General features: G+C 39.2%; 1 protein-coding gene across 2 annotated transcripts; it reads right to left on the reverse strand.

Moving 5' to 3' along the window:
• Nucleotides 1-1,169: 1,169 nt before the first annotated feature.
• On the reverse strand, nt 1,170-13,926 carry SEH1L (SEH1 like nucleoporin). Of its 2 annotated transcripts, none has more exons than XM_057397419.1 (9): nt 13,775-13,926; nt 11,648-11,698; nt 10,473-10,619; nt 8,854-9,065; nt 7,534-7,632; nt 6,385-6,525; nt 5,932-6,089; nt 5,237-5,387; nt 1,170-1,645 (listed from the first exon to the last, which is right to left on the reverse strand). In XM_057397419.1, the coding sequence occupies exons 1-9, from the start codon at nt 13,883-13,885 to the stop codon at nt 1,456-1,458; spliced, it is 1,260 nt and encodes a 419-aa protein (XP_057253402.1). In that variant the 5' UTR covers nt 13,886-13,926; the 3' UTR covers nt 1,170-1,455. The 2 variants fall into 2 exon arrangements, with proteins under 2 accessions (XP_057253402.1, XP_057253403.1); XM_057397420.1 differs by lacking the exon at nt 1,170-1,645 and adding an exon at nt 1,784-3,299.
• Between the last annotated feature and the right edge of the window lie 10,276 nt (nt 13,927-24,202).

Here is a 24,202-nt window from a genome sequence, read left to right on the forward strand (position 1 = left end):
GGCATATACATCAAGAATATGTAAAAAATTGTCTTTGAATAGATTTTCCTATTTTTTTGTTACACTGCAGTAATGGAGGTACACCCAACAGACACTGTAGGGTGTCATAGCACAAACTTTTACAATTGTGAAACAGCAGCCACCTTGCTTTTCTTGGTGGTTGCTTAGGAAGGAACACCATTTTTTTTTTACTGGACGAGTGCAGTAAGAAGATCAATTGCTGTGTTGAAGGGAGGAAGTGACCTTTTAAAGGTTTAAGACAAAACCTGTCCTTGGATGGGGCACCCCCAACTTCTCTGGGCAACCTGTTCCAATGTGTGTTGAAGCACATTGAAATACAATATACTTTGGATTTCTGCTACAGAGAGCCCACCTTTATGCCTCCTCCCACTACAGTCTGCTGAACAAGCTCAGCAATTTCAGCCTGCACAGTAATGCTACTCCCCAGCCATACCATGTAATTGCTGTCCAGTTTCATCCTCCCATTTGTCTTGTGGCAGCCAAACCTTTAGGCAGTGCCATCATGCTGACTCGCAGCTCCTGTGCTGACACATAAAAAAAAGGCATCTTTTTAAGTTAGTACTATTTCTTCACAATATTGGTCCGAAGTGAATTATTCAATCACTGGAAAAAAATTATGAGGTAATTTGAAATCCAACTCCTGTAGTAGTACCTGCACATCTTCAACACACCCATGAGAAAAGTCAGAGCACAGCCTGTGGCAGAAAAATGTTATATGCAACTCCATATACAGAATGGCAGATGACTTCCTGACAGCAAAGCTATGAGAATAGGCATCTGAATCAAAAAATCTCCTTGATCAGAAGCCTGTTAAAAAAAAACACCAAAAAAACCTATTGCAAGAAAAAGCATGCTAATAAAGACCTTTTAGAATAACTTTATTAATCAATCACAATTATAAAATTTAAATATTTATACAGCAAGATGGAAAATTTTTAAGTAACCAAACACTCCAAATTATTTTGCTGCAGTATACACAGGAACGGTTTTGCTTTTGTGAGGTGATCCAGTTATCATCCTTTAGTTCTCAAGAATTTCTTGAAGGCATGTTTAATTTTGAGAATCTATGAATATATTTCACATTTGTTGGTGCAATATACAAAAAGGAAAAAAAAAAAAAAACCAACCCATACTGAGCTGATTAAAAAAAAAAAAAGACAAAGAAAAAAAAAAAAGGCACATGAAGTCAGCTACTCCATAAATAGCTCATGGCTAATACTGTTTGTATGTGTTGCCATAGTTCAAAGGGTACAGATCAAAATGTTTCTTTGATACATAACTAACATGGTCCAAACATTGTAGTTTGGTTTGCAAAACATGCGCAAAGCCCCCAAGTTTTTTTAAATTTTCTGTACATGAGAAGAAATACGAAGGCAGCTAGAAATGGAAGCATTCACAAACACCAGAATAAGGCCCAGAGTTTAAAGTAACATGTTAAACCCCTTCATTCTCAGGTAATAGATTAAGAGGCCGAGATACACATCGTCTGCGAGGGTGAGGATACTGGAGGTTGGCAGTGTCAGCATCGCAAGAGTGCTCTATCAGAGGAGGAGGAGGAAGGAGCTGGGCATGACTGGACCATCTCGATCCAGCCCGTGGGGAATCCAGAGGGGGAAAGAAATACCTGAAACAATTAAGAAAGGAACAAAACACCAAAACAAAAACAAAACAAACAAAAACAAAACAAGAAAAAGAGAAAGGTAGTAAATACAAGGAGAACCAAAGGGGAGAACACATGCTGGAAAAAATAAAACCAAACCAAAAGGCTTTAGTATATATCCATGCCAAAACCAATAGAACATAATAGCAGAAATCAAGGCTTGTAATTCAAAACAAGACAAATCTGGAAACTGCTCTTTAAAGGAAAATAATACAGTCTTTTCCCACTGAAATTCATAGAAAAAAAATACCATAATAATAACCCTAGTATACATTTATACAGAACAGACTGCTTTGGAAATCAAAAGGATGGTGTAGCACAGCTATGAACAGGCTTTCATTCTCCCATAATTCTTGTGATTTTGTAACAGAGCTTTTAGTAACGCTTCATTTGCGACACAAAGTATACATTAAATATTGTCTAGGTACATTTTCTGCATATGGATATAATTCAGATTAACTTCACAGTACTTCTGGATAGACGTAAAAACATCATTGTTTTTACAATACTTTAAATTTTGTAATATACATTTACAGAGAATAACTGCTTTCAGTGAGATACAGTCTTTGCATGTATTTACATATTCTGCAAAATCCTCAGAGGAAATTTCAGGTTCTTGGTGAATGTAAGACTTGGAATTCTGCCATTTCATGTCATTTTTCTGCTGTTTTTATTAGAACTTACCCGTAATACTCGTGTATTTTAGTATAACCACATACCTACAGATGTTTTCTGTCTTGTTTACAGTTCTGCAGACTTACATAAAGGAATAGCTGTATGATTAATGAAATTATGGGGCAATTCACAAAAAGCTGCATTTTGGTTTCAGTCTTTGTATGGCTCAAGTGTTTGCAGTTTTTAGGATACTATGTTTAGAGAATTGCAGTTACTCCATGGAATTACTACCATAGGAACGTACAAATACATATCAGAAAGAGTACTTTTCTTAGGATAAAGAAAGTATGACAGTACTTATAGAACATTTATTTGAAGTCATACTAAGGTACAAATGAAGCAATACCAAACTATTAAAAGCTACCATCTGTACAGTTGTCAAAACACAATTTTCTTAATCCTTTCAAACTAACAGTTGCATATATTACATAGCAGTTACAAACTTGTCATGTTTAGGAATCTTAATCAAATGCTAAACACTATGAAATGCAAAACAGATTATTTCTCAAAACAATTTTAACAAAAATTACTTTAACAGTTACTTCCCTCCTCCCATCCCAATCAAGGACAAAAATTCTGATTTTTTAGTTATGAACTAGCCTTTTAATTTGACAAGCTTCAAAAAAAAAAAAGTTTAGATGGAAGGTTTGGGTTTGGGTTGCTTGGCTGTGGGGGTTTTTTCCAAACAAGAAGCCTCTCCATGTATTTTTCTATCAGGAGTTCCAACAGTATCAAACTGTACAGCCTAGTACAAAAAACGTACACGAGGTGTTTTAAAAAGGCTTTCTGAATAGCATTTAGTAGTTAGCAGGTGCTGGTGTCTTGGGAGAGGTCAAACGGCGTTGGGGAGGGGAAAAAGGAGTTCGGTTTCCATTCCTGTGTGCATGCAACAAGCAGCAAAACACCAAAGTTACTCCAGTTAGCTTGGTATCAGCTCTGCTTTCTGTTAAAAAGGACATAATACAAATGGAGAATGGAAATTGTATCATAAATCTAGACACACAATTACATCAACATAACAATACAGCCCTTCTGAGCTATTTTCCAACAGTCTACATCATTTGTTATGAAACTCTTTTGATTACAACTCCAGTTTGTTGATTGTACTTTACAGTTTTCCAGTTCTGCCTATGCTTGTTTAAATGTTTAAATATATAGACACTGAAACATATTTACAATCACAGACAAAATAAATTCTGTGTAGCATATCAATTTAGCCAAATGTCAGCACAGAAATCTTTACTATAGGTGTTAACACACTAAACCACAAGTTAGCAACTGTGCTTACGCAATTCAAGCCAAAGTGATTACAAAAGAAAACATGTAACTGTAATTTTTACAGCAAGGCTCAATCCTAGGACAAGACACCATATGTTTTGAAATTCCGCAGCCACAGACTGAATTCTGTAATAAAACGTTAATTCCAAATTGGAGCCGAGAACTATCTATTAAAAAGCAAAGAAAACAAAATAGAGAAAAAACAAACACTTTCAAAATAAAGAGCAATAGAAGAAGTCTAAAATAATACTGGAAGTTTCAGTTTCACAAAGGCTTACTACCAACTCCAGGGAGAGGAGAAGACCAACCAGTGGGGTAGGTAGGGTAGGGTAGCATTGCTGGAAGCACCACAGTCTTAGGTAAGGAGACTGTGAAACCCCACCCTCTGTTAAAGAGGTATAAAATAGTCAGTATCTCCCTATAGGAGCTCAAGGAAATACAGTTACATAGGTTTGGATGACACATTTCCAAGACAGGACTGCATTTCAGCATTTTTTTGCCTCCCTTCTTGCTAAAGACTTAGCCCATTACCACCTCTTGCTCTCCCATTTATCTTGTGGGGAAAATGTGAAAACCCTTCCCTGCTCAGTGCAGCCAGGAATCTGGAAGCCAGAACTGCCATTCAGGATTGACTGCTGGAAGAGGTGGGGCAAAGACTTCTACTCTCCAAAAGCAAACTGTCATAGTACCTAACATGTCAGCAATTTAAACTGTAAAAAGCCCAATCAGTAGCTGCATATGGATGGTAATGCAGGTTATTGCAAGGCTTTGGGAAAAAAATGTAAGTAAATAAAGTTGGCCGCAAGACTTGGAAGCTGCTGCTATGAAATTTGGGCAGATCTAGTCCTTACATAAGGACACATCCTGTAAAGTTGATGTACACACTCCGCACACAAATGCGGGGCTCAGTGTATTTTTAGACTGTGATGTGAACAAATTAAAATGGTATTCAGAAGAGGCAGTTCAATTTACCTATTAAACAGCAATTATTACAGAGTAAACTCAAGAAAGCAAATTAATCTGCAATAAGAATGCCATGAGGAAGAAAAAAAAACAACACCCCCCAAACTTTTATCAACTGACATGGTTTAGTGTGAGGTGTCCCTGCCCATGGCAGGGGGGTTGGAACTTGATGATCTTAAGGTCCTTTCCAACCCTATTCTATGATGTTACACCTGCAAAAATGCAAGTACACCAACACTAGCATATGATTGTTGAAACCCTACATGAAGAACCATGTTTTCCTCCTTCCTTTCTGCTACATTATCCCAGTGAAAAGCAGAATTTGTTGCTGGTGGCTGCTTCACTTTTAAACACCTATCAGAAACAACAGGGAAGTCACATAGTGGTATGATGAAGTTTCTCCTTGATTCAGTATGGCTTACAGTTTTGTTCATTTTCCTCTTAACACTGGCATAGCAGACACCATCACAGAGCAAAACCAGAAAAGCTTGTAGAAGTATTCATATAAATTACATTGCACTTGAAAAAAAACAAAAAACCAAAAAAACAACTATTGTAAAACAAACATGAAAGCTAAATGAAATTAGGAAGATTCAGAAACTACTTGTGGAAATTCAATCTCCCTACTAATGAACCTACCTGCTGGCAGATGATCCATTTAGTGAATTCTGTAGACTTGTATTGGCAGAACCTAGAGAGGCATTAAAAATTCCCTGCTGAGAACTACCATTCACTGGACTCCCGTTACCTTTCAGTATACCAGTACACTTCCAGTTGTCCATGTAATTAGCTGCAAATGCAGATACATAAACACTGTTAGTTTCTCTTCTAAAGCTCAGCTTTTGATACAACTATGATGTTTCAGCTGTCTGACATTCTCTGCCTACCCATGATTTCAAGCTCAGTTTTGTTCAGTAGCAAGAATGAATTTCGTTTTTAAAATACTGAGAAACAAAAGAGAACCGATGAGGAAACTGCCACTGTTGTTTGCTGTTGCTTTTGGAAATTTAAACAGAAAAAAGTCAGTATGACTGAACACCGTGACTGAATGTAGGTTTTCTGGGTTTGGCAGCAAGCAAAGATAATAATGCAGTACATACAGTAACTTTAGAAATTGTAACTTTACATAGCTCTAATCTGGTAAAACAGTATGAGGGTACAGTAACAACAATTCACAGCAGCCTAAATCATGCAGATGTTCCAGCACAGAAAGTTATTTAGAAATATGAAAAGCTATCATTCACAAATCTAGAATGAACTTTTACTACAATATTATTTTGGAGAAAAATTTTTCAAGTCTATTAAAGCTCATGTATTTCAGATAGTGTTCTTACCCTTCCAGAGCCTGACACAGCCATCATCACCAGAGGAAGCAAGCACTGTGCCTGTAATATTCCAGCTCACTCGCCACACCTGGGAGTTATGATTATCAAACTGGGCCACAATATGAATTTCAAATTTTGTTAATCCTCCAGATGAAGTCAATTCTTTCCTGTTTAAAAGAAAAGTGACAGTTCTGCACACAACTGTTCAAAGATGGGGGCTTGAACATGATGGCAAAAAGAGGACATCTTTCAAGGGGATTTATATTACAATCGTTACTAAATTAGGAGTGTTAGGAGGTATTCAGACACTATTATAGACTTGCTCACAATCTTGTAATCTTAAAAATCAGGCTGCTAAAACACAATCCTGCACAGATTACTACTTTTGCTTCACAGACACTGTTAACGAAGACTATATAGTATGCACCACATCATACCAAACCATCTTCCTTTTGAACTCACCTTAGAGGTTTTAGTGTGAAAATTCGGACATCTTTGGTTGCCACAGCTAAGATGTGGAAGGATCTTCCAAGATTTGGAGCAAAGGCAATATCATGTACAGGATCTGTGACTGTCATCAGAGCTTCTGCTTTGGCGTATTTCCTGTACAGCATAAGAAATGAACCTTTAATGCCACGAAAACTGCCAGTAATGCAAATTATATAAACCAGAGTGAAACAAGGAAAAAGGGCTTAGTATACATAATGAGACTTGCAAAACTAACATTTTCTTAAAATAAATTTAAGTAATAATTACACGCTGATTTCTTCAGAAATTGAAGACATCAGACACAATAACTACAAACAGTATGCTAAATCATACAACAAAACAAGGATTCCAGTAGAAAGAAGTTTTTTATCTAGAGCTGGCAAAGGGAAATAAAGATTCTTCCATTCACAAATCTAAGGGGAATTCGTATCTCAACTTACTGTATTTTCTGTACTTGTAAGCAGACCACTATTGGCCTCCTGCGCTGTACGGTAAACATGTATTCCATTTTCTTATTTACCACCAGGTAAATTACAAGAACTCTTTTTTACCGTTAATGCACAGAGAACATTGTCTGAAGCCAGGCACAAATGCACAAAACACCTTGGCTCCTTTCCCACACCAATCACCCTGAGTGAAACACAAGTTCTCCGTCATCATTTAATCAAAATTGGTTGTGCACACACTTCTTGACCCTTCCTGGTGCTGAACTCCTAACTGCACAAACTGAACTATGACAGAACACTAGTAAATCCACAAGACAGTATGTCAGTATAAATATGCATTTTAAGGTTGCCTTGAATAAAACAGGGCCTTGTGCAACACAATGCAAATTTCAACTTTGCCCTATTAATTCCTTCTGAAAAATTAAGCATATAAATTAGCAGAAGTAGAAACAACTCTCCCTTTAAAATGCTGAAAAGAATACTGAGACAAGACAAAATTATCAGTATCTGTTAACACCAGTTACCATTCTGAGGTATCCCTCTCCCATCCAATGGCTCAGAGACAGAATCAAGGTATTATTATTTACTACTCCACATCTAATGACAAGAATAGAAGGTCATATATTACAAACTACTTTGAGATTACGCAAATGTTATACACTGTGATTTAGCATACCTGGTGTTTTCGTTATATTCATAAATTTGAACCTTAGCCAATATATTTGGACTGTTGTCATCACTTCCTACAGCTATCATTGGAGAATGTGCTCGAGAACTAAAAAGTGAAAATAAATAGTTATATTTACAAATGATTCCACAGAAAGTACCCCAAGCCAGTTTTCTTAAATTTCAGACATATTATCTAGAAAGAAAACAGAACAGTTACAACAACAAAAAAAATAAATCACAACACAGGGAAATCACAAGGAGCATGAGTAGTTCCATTTTATACACCCACTAGGGTAAAATCATAAAGGAACATTATTTGGCAATTCAAAATGATGCTCCCAGGGTAGAACTGATTTTATATACATAGCTGCAGCCAAGTATTTGTCACAAGTTTCATGGCAGAGACTGAATTCTCTGCACTACTTTTAATGACTGATTTTCTGGGATTTCATTACAGTTTTGGAAGATTATAAAAGCTAAATATAGATGAGCTCTAGTTTTTAAACCAACTCTTAGGTCCCTCCCATGCACTAAAGTGATAGCCTGTACTCTGAACCCTCAGCACAGGTGACTACTAATGAACAGAAGAATAACTGCATCAGCAGGACACAGCCAACTATGTCTACAGGGAAGGCCATTAAGTGCCTCTGGACAAACACAATCCAAAGCAGTTCAGCCCTGAATGGTTATTCCCTTCCTGTTACTGCTGGGGGAGAATGCGAGATGGAAAGCAAAGGAGAACTTTTGCATATTCCTATTCTTCTGGGTGGGGACTAGCCAACCGAACTCCTCTGTGATTCCTTTCTGTTCAAGAAGGTTAAGTGTATCATTGAGCCCCTGGGGATAGAACTAAAAGAACAACTCTTAGGCTTTATATTTGTGCCAGCAAGACTCTTGTGGTTCCTAGTACTCTCACACTGGCAAAGGTGCATGTCCTTACTAGAGCTGTCAAAATTATTACCTATTGCAATGCCTTGATTAAGGAAGAAAGAGATAGGAATTGTCCCATTATAAACACTTGCTCTTATGAAAATCCCACTTAAGTTTTGTGTGATAAATAAAGAATGCTATCTTATTACTTGATAAAAATAATTAAGCTGGGAATATTTCCTCACAGATCACAGGGGATTTCTTGTAATACTTCTCTGGCTCTGACAAACTTGCTTTATTAAAATAAACATTAGCAGCTTTCTTTCGGATCCAAGTAATATAAGCTCAGACTTCTCCATGCATGTTTTATGATTAATTCTACAAAATTTCAAGACTAGCTCTTTGGATCTTCTGCTTAAACAGTCACAAAGCAAAACCTACAGTTTTAATGACGTACCTTGAGGGATTCCAAGAAATACAACTGCAGCTTAGCTTACATGAGATTTCATGCTGCAGTGACCACTGACTGAGATTCATCACATCTGGAGCTTCATAAATCCTTACAACACCATCTGCTGAACAGGTTGCTAACATAAGACCCATATGCTTGGGAGCAAACTTCACATCTGTAACAGATGTCCTACTGTCTACTAGAGTGGTCCTCTTTACCTGCAGAAAAAAATGGTAGACAGTCTTGAAGGAAATGCTAGAAATTCCCATCAAATATTTATTCCCTAAGGAAGGCTAATGAAAGTCTGACAACACCATTTCATAGGATCACTTATTTCTTCCGCCAAGAACTAAACAAAAAAAAATATTTTTATACACCAATGAACTGGAGATATGACAGATCATTGCACCGATGCAGTTTCAAGCATCAAGAGATATACTTGCGATGGTATCAAAGTTCTGGTACCAGAAAGTTGTTCAGATTATGTTCTTCAGGAAAGAAAAAAAGCAATCCAAAAACCACAACAACCACATAACACAAGCATAAAATAAGAGTATTGGCCACAGGCAGTTTGAAACTGTCCTGTTCGTTCTTACTGGTGACTATATTAACTGCAGGAGCACCACTTTCTAATTTCATCAGTGCTGCTGAAGTTTACCATGAAGTACTGTCCAACAGAAGTATCAAAACAAGTATTTCTGATAAGGGCATGGGTAAATACAGCAGACAGTTGATAGAAAGTTTAGCCAGGGCTGAAGAGGAAAAAATTGTAAATGCGTTTTTCCAGCTGTCTCTTCCGCCAAGCAAACATGAGTTTGAGCTGAAAACTATGTATCACAACTGCCTCGTACACATGGTAGTCAACCTTCATACCCCACTGGGTGCCAAAGGTCCCGACAACCCAACACTTCACAACTATGTGTTTTAATGTTAGAAAACTTTAGAAGAAGGTAGAAAGCTGCAGGTATTTTAGCAACCTAAACCAAAACATCAGAGGCAGGAATAGTGTACTGAGTTATACAAGATTATGCATGAAGAATAGCTGCAAAATAACCTGTTTAGATCTGTAATTCCTTTGATGAAATGCTACCCAGAAAATCCACTTCCCAGCAAACTATTTCCTCCCATGGCCTGACCTATCATTTGAAAGATGAAAAAGAACAGCGTGAGACAGTTTCAAATGAGCTCTTCTCACAGCAGAAATACCCCACAACTTTAATGCTACTGTAGATGGAAACTCATGTCTGCATATTATTCACCAGGGAACATCTTACGAAGGAAGGCCAATAGTAGTGTCACTAATTAGCTTGAATGCAGCCATTTAAGGTCTTCCTCAAATGTTTTAAAAATAGTTACTTTATACTGGAATACTGCCACAAAGTAACAAAACATTGGCAACATCAAGGCTTTATATAAAGAGATAGGAGCCCCGTGCTTTCCCTGTTTCAGGAACAGAAAGTAACTTGGTATTTAGAACAACTTTCATGTTCACTCTTCTGTTTAATTCTGGAAAAATTCTGGAAAAAAGCTTCAGCTGTTACAATAAGCAAATAAATCAATGAGGCATAATAAATCTGTTTATATGAGAACATATAGAAACCGTAAGTAATGCATTAAAGTCTCACCCAGTGACTCTGGCCTCGGAGTTTATCATTTGACTCTCCCACTATTTCTTCCCATACAGCTGCTGTTCTATCAAAAGAGCAGGAAGCCAGGACCTGCCCAAATTCAGGATGGGCCCATGTCACACGCCACACAGATCCACTATGTGTCTGCAAGATAACACCAAAACATTACAGGGAAACACTTTATGTATTAGTGCAAGTGATCGTGTCTTTTTATGACCTTCTGCAGAAGCAGAAGTAAATCCTAGGAAGCAGTAAGACTATTCCTTTGATACCCACATTCTTTTGTAAAGTTCAAAGCTAACAGAGCAGCTGTGGCGTTTGTTTATTCCAACAAGCACTGCAAAGTTTTGTTGTTATTAGTTAATGGTTAGAAAGGGATTATTAGAAGTGTATTTCAAGGCATTACTTATTACTCCTTCAAACTCTTAAGTTCCAAACTAAGATTCTCTCTTGATACGAGTAGTACAGCTTTGTTTCCAATTTTCAGCCTTTACCATGCTCACTTCTAGCTTGCCTGCATTTCTCCAAAGCATACGCAGAACATCACTTATCTCCTCCTTTATTTACATGAAACTCCTCTTTCACACCATTAACCTAATGCCTGTTTTTAGAGAAGGGGAATTCAAACGCTTCACTTGCATTTCCATTAACAGGGATTACTGTATTGTGATCCTATTAAATACAAGGCTAAGGACAGTTCAGAAGCTGAATGCACTAATTATCTTGATGAAATAGAGTCTCTATATGACACAGCTCCCAGAAAGCTGGGGTTTTTTTGGGCAGAAAGGTCTGATGTTGTAACACATAATAGCCAGACCTCTTCCTTTTTATTCTTTGTCTGTCCTTTTTTAATTTTTTTTTAAGTCCTACAATATGCAAAAAGCAAATATTCAATTAAAACCCAAAGTACTGTTTTCCTGCTCTTTAAACACCAGTTACGTCTATGGTTGTTGGTAACAAAGTCTGCCAACATAACAAAGTACTAATAATATAAGACCGTGAGAGGCATTAGGATTGTTTTATAAAAGCAGAGAAAAAGTATTTTATCATGAGAAATACAGGATCTACAAGAAAAATATTTATACTCTCCAAGTCAGAAAAAACTAAGCCTGTTTCTTTAAAAAACAAGGAGAGATTATGGTTATAACTGTGTAAATCATATAAATACAAACCTTCCAGCTGGCCGTGCAGTGCCAATCCCCATTTTCACCTTTGTCCCAGACCTATTGAGAAATCAAAATACAATCATACAATCTGTATATAAAGCTTACTAAGTAGTACCACAAAACGCAGCCATTAAATACGCATACACATATGTATACACACACACCACTGAACATTTCTATCTGGCTCATACACAACTGCACTCAACCTGGAAAATATCCCTACAGCAGGTAGGGAGAAAAGGCACACACCTGCCAAAATGCACTCCTGTACGTAGTCTCTCTTTTTTAAAGAATACATTAGTCACAGAAGACAAACTGACAATTCTCAGCACTTCATTCCCTCTGTTCCATGAGCACACTACTTGGTTTCTCTCTAGAGCACAACAGTCCTCATCTCAGTACATATTGAGACGTGGTCACAGAAACCCTGATGTGGCTCCAGGCAAACACCCCAAAGGCAGAGCAAGAGAGCAAGAAAACTCAGGGGGAACAGTTCACATGTCTGTTTCTAATACTTCTGCCTTGACTTGTAACCACACACAGGCGAGTTAACCTCCCTTTCCCTTGATTTCCCATGCATCTTTTATCTTCTTCATAAATTGTTTTCTGAGAAGTTGTGACAGCAATCATGACTGTAACCGGATGAAAGGCACCTCTGGAAGCCCAGCATTCGCTGCTGTGTGTTGCTCACTCACTACATAACATTACCAAGTCACCTCACTTTTGCCAGTCTGGATCTGCAGTACAGCCTTGACTGTTGCCATCACAGCCTAACTCTGTAACTTCTCCCCAACTCCTCTTCTGCAGGGCTCACCTAGTGAGAATGGGGCCTACACCAGACATATCACTGCTGCTTACAAGTGTTATAAAACTCATGTTAAACTTCTTAACACAGTCTCATGAAGGATACTGTTGGAAGGTAACCTTACACTGCTAAAGAACATAATTTCTGTGTTCTACCTACCTCTTGGCACCTCTTAAGAACATTCTTTTTAGGCCACAAGTTTTACATAGTTAGCCCAGACCAAAGACTTACAAGGTTTTGACTTACTTTCTGGGGGACAGTTGTGTCGGTGGTGGTTTGTTGTCTGCTTTTTAGTATGTGGTCAGGAAGAAGGGGCTGCTTGCTTTTTTTTAAGGCTGATATACGTTTGACAAATATTGCATGTTTGGGTTGGAAGGGACCTTAAAGATCATCCAGTACCAACCCCCTGCCATGGGCAGGGACACCTTCCACGACAGCAGGTTGCTCAAAGCCCCATCCAACCTGGCCTGAACACTGCCAGGGATTGGGGCACCCACAGCTTCTCTGGGCACCCTGTGTCAGTGGTTCACCACTCTCATACTGTGAAGAATTTCCTCCTAATTTCTAATCTGAATCTCCCCTCTTTTATGTAGAAAAGCGATTTTCTCAGCCACTCACCCAGTCTAACAAAAACCATGGCTGCTCTCTGCAAATTACACTGATCAAAGCTAACCGTGTAACTCCTGAACGTTTGTCCATCTCTTTACCAGGTGCAAAAAAATTTGAAAAGCAACTGACCTCTCATTTACTATTTGTTTTCCCTCTGAAGGAACACAAAATGAAGGTTCCCACTATTTTATAGTCCCCCTAATTTGCCAGGGCACCGTCACAAGGCTTACTAGCGCTTTATTATGAAACTCCAGCTTCTTCCCCCAGTGCCCTTAAATAAACACAGACTTTCAGCTGAGTGGACAAAACAAGCCGCGCTGCTGCAGCCACAACAGTCCGAGCGCGTTCCGCCCCCCTTGCGGCAACGAGTCGGAACGGAACGTGTATGTTTACACGCTCCTGTCCATACGCGCACGTACAAACAACGTGCACCGTGGTGCACTGGCCCCGGTCCCACAGCCGCCCGACACCCTATGACACCGCAGCGGGACCGCCCGCTCCCACGGCGGAACGCCGGCGCACAGCGCGGCCTTTTGCCCCCCGGGTCCGGAGAGGGGGGCGGTACGGGCCCCTCCCGCCCGCAGGCCAGCGCCCGCCGCGAGGAAAAGGCTGCGCCCAAGCTTGGCAGCACCATCCCTGCGCTCCCCGCCCCCGGTAGGCCACGCACGGCCGTGCCGCGACACCCGCCACGGCCCCGCGCGGCGGCAGCCGCCGCTCACTTTGACGCTCTGGTCGCTGGAGCACGTGGCCATGCGCCGCCCGTGGAAGTCGAAGGAGACATCGTGGATGAGGTCGCGGTGATCCGCGGCAATGCTGCGCGCCACGAACATCCCACCGCAGCGCGCGGACGCGGCCCGCCTCACGCGGCGAAGCGGGGCGGGGCAACTGGCTCCACTTTTAACCGTGTCCGCTGGGCCGCCCCCCCCCGCTCCCCTGCCCCTTTCTGCTGCTGCCGCCCTCTCGGCAGCTACCACAGAATCACAGAAGGGTTTGGGTTGGGAGGGTCCTTAAAGCTCATCCGGTTCCACCCCCCTGGCACAGGCACGGACACCTTCCACTAAAGCAGGCTGCTCAACGCCCCATCCAACCTGGCTTCGAATACTGCCAGCGATGGGACAGCCAGAGCTTCTCTGAGCAACTGTACTGTTAAGTCTCTGTTCACTGCCTCACCTACAGTGTTGGAGCTTGCTGTAGTAATGCAAATCAATAAGCAGCCAGAGAAAACATTCAACGTGGCAGTGGATGATTTACTTCATTTAGTTCCTTACTGTACTAATGAATACCGGGAGGTGAGCCTGCAGAATGTGCTGGTGCAAAAGAACGCGAGACACACTTCTCGAGGAGAGGTGTGCAAGGGCTGCGTTTGCAAAGTTTTATGGGGAGGATGAAGCCTGTGATACACGACGCAGCCAGTGAAGGAATCCAAAGGCAGGCTGGAAGCCCTGAGACAAGATGGGTATTGCATAGCACCGCAGACTGTGAAGCAGAGGAAGCAGAACTTAAAACACACAAGTGGCTCAGGTCTGGGTAGGAGCTATTGGCCCTGTGTATCGTCAGAGAGCCATACAAAATAAATTAACCAAAGCAGCTGAATCCTCTCACCACTCACCTGCACCCTTCCAGGGAACCCCTTGTTCCAGTTTATATCCTGCAGTATCAGCTGAAAGAGCGGACCATGCAGCTCTCAGAGCTAGTATCTTTTAGCTACCATTCATTCATTGTATCACTGAGCACCAGACTGCTCCAGTGTCCTGTTTTTAGGGAATGTTTCATCTGTGAGCCATGCTACTTACCAACTATTCTGAAGCTAATTGCGATAACTGATAAATATTAACAAAGAAAAACTGAATAATTCATTCACTACAATCCAAAGGGTCATAATGCAGTTAGCAGATTTGATATAATGAATAATAATAATGAAATTATGATGGTGGTAATAAATAACAGCAAACGCACTTGTATTTAACGGTCATTTATTTCAGTCCCAAAAGAGTACTTGCTCAGGTGATTAGGACACCTTCACTGCCTTATAGCTGTGATCCAGTTTGCATACAGTACATTAAGTGATTAAAAAGTAAAGTTTCCTGAAATCAGATATATTCAAATTCTCTTGACTCAAGTCTGATTCAGGCCTTTTTAAGAACATTTTTTATACCTGCACCTTTAGCAGTTTTACCGTTTTCAGAAGGACTTTTGATTCTCACAACCTCATTTAAAATGTTCACGTTTGGTCATGGAAGTAAAAAGTCAAATTCTGTCCACTAGGTGCAAAGAATTTGCTCAGATGTGTCTGAATACTTCATGGGACAACAAACAAACCATTACCCGCTTGCGGAATAAACCTGGCAATTTGGGTGTGAGATGCATTTATGTACAAACTGTAAACTACAACCCTTAGGAGGGGATCATGCCAGAGAGATCACTGTTTTCTGCATAACCTGCAAGCTGACTTAATATACAAGCACTTAACACACTAATGCACGTTTCATCAGTAGACCTCATGTTAAGATTAGATTACAGTGGTACCCAAATGTGATGAGGAATGACAATAAATTGATGGTATTATATTGAGATAAATGACAACAAACATGGATTTGAAAGGACACTGTAAGTTTGAGATGCTAGATTTAATTATTTTAATGATACTTGGTAAGGAAAAGTTAACACATTGAAAAACATTTTGTTACCCAACTGTAATAAAAATATTTTCAATTTCAGAGAATGGAAAATGCAGAAGGATTTAGCAGAAAGATTAGTAGCTGGTTTTATGTGCTTATCCAAGCTGGCCAATGGTAGTTTAAAAATAGTATTAGAGAGCTAAATCTTTATGGCAAATATGACGTGGAGTTGAAGAGGGGAATTTGCAAGTCAAGAAAGTTAAGAGATCTAAGTTTCGCGTATTTATATTAGTGGAGAATTTGGTTTGGAGTTTGTAACACAGGAAATTTGTAAAGTATTTAAAAATGAGGAGCTGATGAAAGGAAGGGGGTAACGTTTTCTTGTTTCTGACGATGAACTGGTACTGCACAATTCCCCTTTTTAGAGGGAACCTCACTGGGGGCTGTAGGGCCATGGTCAATGTACTGTAATATATCACCACCCCCACCCCAAACACCCTTTTGAGGATGAAATTTCAGTATTTTCTAAACAATAGCTAAAATTTAAGTAATACAATAGGAGAAGCAAGCAAAAGTGATTGTTCCTGATAGTTCCAGGGCTGTAATTAGAGAGGGATTACGTGTTTCTTTCAGCAGGATTGCAGACATTCCTACTCTGAAACTTCAGTTATTGCTTCATTCGAGTAGCTGGAGAGACAGTGCCTAATGAAAAAATTAGAGCTGTTTTCTAAGTTCTTCAGTTCATGGCAGTGTCTCTGAACAGTCCATTTTGTTAGCTATTTTGGGGAAATGTCTTTTACAGTAAACCATTGATTATATTTATATTTCCAGAAGAATAGTTTCCAGTCAGTGATTCAGCTGTCAAAAACCCACTCTTTTGCAATTTTTAGTACTGTAATGGTTTTGTCAAGACACCAACTATGGTACAAATAGAGAATTCGTATTTTTCACCTGCATAAATTTCATTTAATTCTTCAGCCAGTGGGATCAGCATAGTTGGAGCAGACCAAAACTGTCAGATTCACAAATAATTGGCATCAACCTGTTTCATTTGAATAATACATGAATATTTGTATATGGCACCAACCCTCCTTTTTTGTTTTGACCTAAAATGTTGGGGTTTTTTTTAAAGAAAACAAAAATCATACACTTCAAAGCCAGACTAAACTTTTTTTCATACATGTTAGTAAGGTCAGTAAGCTACAAATACACATATACAATTACTTGTTAATTTAAATACAATCTACCCCCGTCCTCAGTCTCTAGATTCAATGCAGGCATGTCAGGCTAGATTTATTTAGAAACTGGGTCCAAATTCTTCACTTACTTAAAAAAAATAGAGGAAATATGTGGGGGATTATCTTCCAGAATGTTAGTTTACCATAGCATCGGATTTCAGTAAAAACCCAAGAAAGAAATAAATAACATTTACCTCATGTAGGCATTTGTGTCAGATGGTTTTTGTTAGTGGAAAGACTGACACAGAGCTAAGGTTCAATGGAGGAACGCTTCATAGTGAAACATTAAAATTAGCAAAGGGATGAGGGGACAAGATACATCCTTTATTAAGGCAAGCAGCCATTATATATTCAGTCAAGTAGAAGGGATGGCATCTGATCTGACAGAGAGGCATGCATATCTTCTGAGAAATGAAACTGTGCTTATTTAAATTTCAAATAGCTAGATTATCTCTGGGATTAAAAGTAAATAACATTTGTTGAATAAGATGGAGTCTCACTGGACCTCTTCAGGAAGGTTTCAAATGCTATTAAAGAAACTGACTACAAAAGCTAACATGCTGCATCAAAAAGAAGGATTTCCCAGTGATGTAACAAGAGCATAAGATATCTAGGACCAGAGAGGTCCTGACATCTAGGGTAGTATATAAATCAGGTGGAAATAATGTGAATAGTATGCATAATATAAATGTTTTTCTTCTACTTCCTCTCTCAGGTTGAACATAAACCTCTGTTATTCTATTTCCTACTTTTAACTTCATGAATAAGTACTTCAGTTGCTTTTTACCTTAATCTAGATCAAATTAAGAATGAATTCAAGATTACTGCCTAGCAATACATTCCCCTCTGAATGGTGTAACAAACCTAGAAAGATAGGCACTGGAAAGTGCTGCAGCTCCCTGCTGTGCTTCCAGAGAACGCAGAGGGCAGCAGGGCTGGTGCACAACAGGATGATGCAAGTGGTGGTGGGTGTAAGAATCCTTTGTTACTGACGGTAACCAGAACATTCCATGTTGTGCAGCAAGGTAACGGGAAACATACTGGAATTCATGGAAACCCCAGGAAATTTGCAGCTTCCAGTTATTGAGCTGTGTATCAGGATTCAAATATTAGCTAACCTTGCTGACTTTCTCTTACAGCCAGAGCTGAACAGTAGAGAAAAACATTCAATTTATGGTGATGATGTGCACGAGGTGGAAAACACAGTTGTGTTTTAATCTTACTATTTGCTTGATCATATGCAGAGGAAGACAATACTGAATTATCTTTGAATCATAGAATCACAGAATGGTTTGTGTTGGAAAAGACCTTAAAGATCACCCAGTTCCAACCCCCTGCTGCAGGCAGGGACAAATTTCGCTAGACCAGGTCTAGACCAGAATTATTACAATCTTGATATATATTTGCTAATGTTTGAGTTTGGTATTCTCTCTAGATTAAATTAAGTTGAACCAGAATAGGAGAAGAAAGAGAAGTATCTATAGTAATCTTAGGTTTTAATTTTTAACACAGTAGACCACTTTTGTTCTCAAACTGACTGTATAAACCCACATAAGTTAATTTACTTCTGCTGGAAGATAGTGTAACTAACTGTATTAGCATGGGTAGAGATATACGATATGAAAACAACTGACACTGCCTTGGGTTTAAAGAAAACACAGTTTAGTTCTTTCTTTTTTTCCTTTTGACTACCTTCTTCAAGTAAAAGGTGCTCTTGCCTGTAGAGGCAGATTTTAGGAGAGACAAAAACCTGCCCAAAAGAAAGTCATGAACTATATGCAGTAAGGATGTTTCTATTGGCATAGGACAGAAGCCGAGGAAGCCTGTTTTACATGGGTATCTCTGTCATATGCTTCTGTCCTGTCTGCACCAGAAGCTGATCCGTTACAGGTAATCATGGGTGACTGTGCTAATAACAAACAGCATAGTTAAAAGTTCCATTCCTCATAACCATTTAAGGATATTATTGTTGACAGGGAAGCCCTGCCCAACCCAGTGAAATTCATACACTTTCTTGTAGCATGTTTTCCTTAACTTAAAAACTGGCTTCCTAACGTTTCATAATAGGGAGTAAAATAGTATCTATTATTTTGAGATTCCTGGATGAAGGCACAAATGAAATACATGATGAAATACAAAGGGGTGTTATTGATCACTTAGATTCAGAAAAAAAATCTAGTTAAGCCAGCCATTAAATAGGTTTCTCAGCTTAATGATTAGAAAGCATTTGAAAGCATTAGGTGTGCAGCCAGCAAAGCGGTCTTGTATGTGTAACATACTGTGTCATACAAAGTAGGAATCTAAAGGTGGATGTTTCAGAGGAAAGCACTCATAATCATGACAGTGTGTGAAAGATACCAGCAGTTATTGCTATGAAGGGTAAGTCAAATTAGGAGGATCACTTCCCATGCATGACTGGCAGATCATGGAAAGAAATTAGTAGCAAAATTAGGTTTCATGGGCAAAAATGAGGGTAGTTAAAGTCCCCAGATTTTTACATGAGTCAACTGAGAGTAAAACTCCTACAGGTCTTTAAAGAAAGCAGAAAGGTAAATCTTTCTTTATACGTCATCCTGCTTTGTTGCTGCTGCAATTAGACTTCCACTCAGAATCTGTTATTATTTGTTTTGGTAGGAAAGCAGTAGAATGTCCCAGACTGAAATTAAAATTTACTGTTTCCCTGGAAAAGGACTATTAGAAATATGCATAAAATTACATTCTACCACATCATATTAGAAAAGAGTACAGGAAGACAAAGTAAGCAAAATAACAATTGATTAGCCCAAGAAATACCATTCAAGCAAAACAGCGACCTAGCCATAATCATGTATGGCTTTGGCAACACATCAAAGATGAGTTAAAGGGAAACAGAAGTGGTGTTGCAGAAGTAAGTAGCTTAGAGATGGAAAACTATTCTCAGTCATATGAAGGTGCAAGGAAATGCAAGGGAAAATTGGTATGACAAACTGGCAAGCAACATTAATTGACAGCTAGGAGGGGAATACTACTGGCTTCATCACAGTTGAAGGCTGATCTCAGATTGTATGACTACATCTGAGCTATCTTTAAACTGGTGAACTCAGGTTGGGAAATAGAAACAGGGCTTGTAAGAGTAAAAATGGAAAATAGCTGGCCCTAGAGTTGTCACAGGAAGAACAGACAAAAAAGTCTAAACTTAGCAGTGGTGGCTTTCCTCTGTGTGTTTTGGTGTGCAGGGAAAGAAACAGCAGAAGTAGGAGGTGGCATATACATTGCTGACAAAATTGACAGTTGAACCATTTTTGCAGACTACAATTATGATCCAATATCAAATTGAATATTAAGCTGTTGCTTACAGAACAGCTATTTGGGTATTTATGCTTGTTTACAAGCTAAGGAAGCCTGTAATGCTTTTACTAGTGGGTGATAAAACAAATCTTTCACTACCTTAATAAAAGATTTCACAGCACCACCAGACACCATAATAATGTTTACTCATTTGGACAGTGGGATCAGGCAGGGTTTGGTGAACTCTGTTTGAAGAAGGACCTTACCCCACTACTTCTCCCTACACAATGTACCCTTCCTAAGGCCTGAAGCCTGTTCTGCTGCATGCAAAAGCACTGCAAAGCAAAAGCAAGCTCAGCACTGAACTATCCCATCTTTCCCTCTCTGGCTGGAGGACCCTCTGACATGTCCGTCTCCTTCAGCAAGTACCCTTCTGCCTTTTAGAACCTCTCTTGCAATGACCCCACACATGAGCCAACTCTCATTTCATTCACCAGTCTGCTCACAAGGTGGGAGAGCGATGCTGCTGAGGGAAGGAGCAAATCTTACAGCCTTTCCTCTCCAGGCTCTCACACATGGGATGGAGACACTCTGCAGATGGCAATCCTCCTGCTCTGAGGAGGTACTGGAGGCACAGGTGCAGCTGTGGCAGGGCACAGAAAGCAGTGCCAGGCCATGTAACACAGGGTGCTTTCTCACAGGGTGCTTTCTCACAGGGTGCTGTTGATGCCACATACACATCAAGGTGCCATCCATACTGAATGTGACTTCATTTCATTTACCATAGGTACATCTTTAGACTGTTTTTTCCTTTATTTGGAGTTTTTCTTCTTCACATTTTTTTCAGTGAGTATATAATTCTATGTGATCTGCTTAATAGATTGGAAAAATGTAAGTGGTTGGTTACTGGAACTGACTCAAGGCTTTTCCACATACAGGAAAAATCTGAGTTTTGCAGCAGTAGTAGTCAGAGCCTGTACAAAAAAAAAAATCCATAGGAGCTGTGGAAAGTGAAGAAAAGGGAGTACAGGAGATCCACTGTGGAGACAGGCTGAGAAGACTGTTTCTTTTCATTTGGAAAGAGAAGAATAAATACTTACATTAGGGCATAATATCTAAACATTTGCCTGGTAGAAAGCAGAGGTAGTACGATGCAGTCTGAAAAATCACAGCACTATGATGTTATCTTTGCAGTATTAACTGTGGAAGTGACTTGCTCATTACTCTTGTTACATGATCAATACTTTTGTTGGCGGTAAGTGTAACAAACACGCTTCATTAAAATGCTGTTTAGCTATAATAGGCTACTAAATAGCTTTTGAAATTAATGTTTTAGGAAAACCACATATTTCCGAAACCCAACGGATTACTCATTTGGAAAAAAAAAAAAATGTAAGCAGCAATACAAGGACATTAACATACTTCTGCATCTACAAGGACATCAATTGAACAAAACACAGGGCCAGCCCTAAAAACAGCCTTATACATCTGACTTCCAGCAAAAGAATCACCCCTGGGGTCATTATCATGTATCTAAAAGTAAGTACTTAAGGAATCACGATTTGTAACATGCTCCAGGGCTAACAGTAATCCCAGCTTTGGCAAGTGGCTGTACTTCCGACTTGAAGGAGTATTGTTGACAGGGTAATGTGAAAGGGCATAGCCAAGGTTTTCAAACAATTAGAAGATACTTTCATCTCTTCTGATGTAGAATAGACCCTGTCTCTCTCTCAGATTCCAAATTTCCACATGGCACATGGGTAGACTATGTTTGGAATCACCTACTTACAAATGCCATGTGTTGTATACACCTTTTAGATCACTGTCAGACATAACAAGATGGATTTAATTTAACTAAGGAACAATTTATGGACATGTCCAGATAATAAGGACATGTTCTTCTAGAAGACAAGTGATTACAAAAGCTGATTTCCTATTCACTGGAAATTCTGAAATGTTTTGTGCTCAGTTAAGGCTTCTCCACACCAATGAAATTCTTACTAATGAAATTGCTGCCTTACAGTTAGCTACATGGGCTCACTCCCTTCAAAGAGAAGCCATACAGTGATTTCGTACTGGTCACTAACCACTTTATCCATCACACCTCAGCCCAGAGGTCCAGTTAGATCAGCATCATAGCAAGGAGAAATTTCTAACTGGAATTGCTATGAGAAAAGATTACACATCATTAGATGCAGCAATGTATTTACATAGTTTTAAATTGTTCTTGCGTAAACTGTATGGTCATAGTTTATGTTAGAATATCTTCAATGGAATTACTTCTGAACTTCACTGTTGCAAAACAAGGATCAAGTCTGCATATTGTTAAGTCTCATTTCTGCAGACTTGTACTAATTAGGATGGTTAGTCAGCCTTACAGGAATAAGAGATGTTTGTGCTATGACAGATTATTAAACTGAAACCCCTAGACACATGTCAAAACAAACACAGGCCAAAGCTAAGGCAGCATGCACCGTATGAACACACTGCCAAGAGCACTCGAGTATTTTAAGGTATGCTCGCATCCTGCCTTAGGATTAAGGGCACTTTGAACATTCCCACACAGCTCTATTACAATTTATTTGCAGCTGCTGAAGAGTGAGCACTCCTTTCAGCACAGGTCAGATAAATGACACTAATTGCCACCACTTTCTTCCTGCCCAAGGCAACTCACATGCCGTGTGGTGGAGGAAACAACACAAAATGCCTCACAGACATAATTTCTACTGACACAACTTTTCCAACATGTCACAAAAAATTATCTCCTGTTGAACAAGCTGAAATACAGTTGCTTCAGATTTGCGCATTTTCGGTGAGTGGCTGATGTACTGTCCCCAGGTACTAAGCGTAACTTTGGAGCATACGTCCTTGAGATGTCTGAAGTACAAAGAGAATACACTGCACACTGCCATGCTCTGTTGGAGGACAGTGGGAAGAGATGATGTTTGTATACACAAGAATTATGTACAGAGTATAAACACAAGCATGAAATGCTGAACAGAAGTGTTCTGTCCATGGATTTTACTTATCCACTGTCCCCTGAGTTACAAAGATTAGCCAAAAAAAAAAGTTATTTCTGGTTTTCCCCCATAATGCTGCATTCTAACGTTAAAAGAGGTAACGTTTGAAGAGTTAATCATGCAGTCATCTGCATGATTATTAGAAGTATCTGCCTTACTTGTTACAGAAATACTTTTAAATTATTGAGAAAAATATATTTCAGCATTTGGTAATTCCAGCTAGCTTAATTTCCACCACATCTACCAAGTGCTAACATTTAGTAGATTTAAAGGTATACATATATGCAGCTCACAAACCAATAGTGTAAAATGCTGTGTGTATAAGTTTCCAGTTAGAGCAACTAGGGGTGAATAACTTGCAGCACAAATTTCATTAATCAAGTTCATTACTGAAACTATTAATGAGACACTCCTCTGTGTGAACAAAGCATTCCCAACTGCATCCTCTCTCAGGAAAGTGAGAGGTAAATAAAAGAGATAGGAAAGTTTTAATGTCACCCTGAAAGGCATATATGATTTAAAAATGTAATCATTGCATTATTTCTTTGGAACCTCCTTTCCAAAATTATTCAGGATTTGTTCCATTTGTTGTGACAGAACTGTGTAAATTTTATATTAACACTGCACACAGTTGATGCTTATTTGATGGCAGATTTAGCTGTAATGGCTAATGCAGTTACCTCCTTCAGGTGACTCATCCCGCTTTCTAACATTGCTGAAACTCTGGAAATTGAGAATTATCCTTACCACACTTTATGAAACTAAGAAATACCAACATTGCAAGACTTCTGATGTTTCCCAGAGAAAACCACAAGAACCAAGAGTGTACATGTGGCAAGGTTTTACAAATAACGCATTCCACTTCTCATTTCACCATTGCTGGTGGTGTATTTATTCCTTGTATGGGATTCAGCAGCCAGAATATATTCTGAATCTAGAAATTACATTGTGCATTTATAACTTCTGATCCTAGTATGGATCAGGTATTACCAATATGTTGAGAA

The sequence above is a fragment of the Pezoporus wallicus genome, unplaced genomic scaffold (genome assembly GCF_028554395.1).
Source record: "Pezoporus wallicus isolate ANWC-B61680 ecotype Strahan unplaced genomic scaffold, APGP_CSIRO_Pwel_v1 contig_227, whole genome shotgun sequence".
Lineage (NCBI taxonomy): Eukaryota > Metazoa > Chordata > Aves > Psittaciformes > Psittacidae > Pezoporus > Pezoporus wallicus.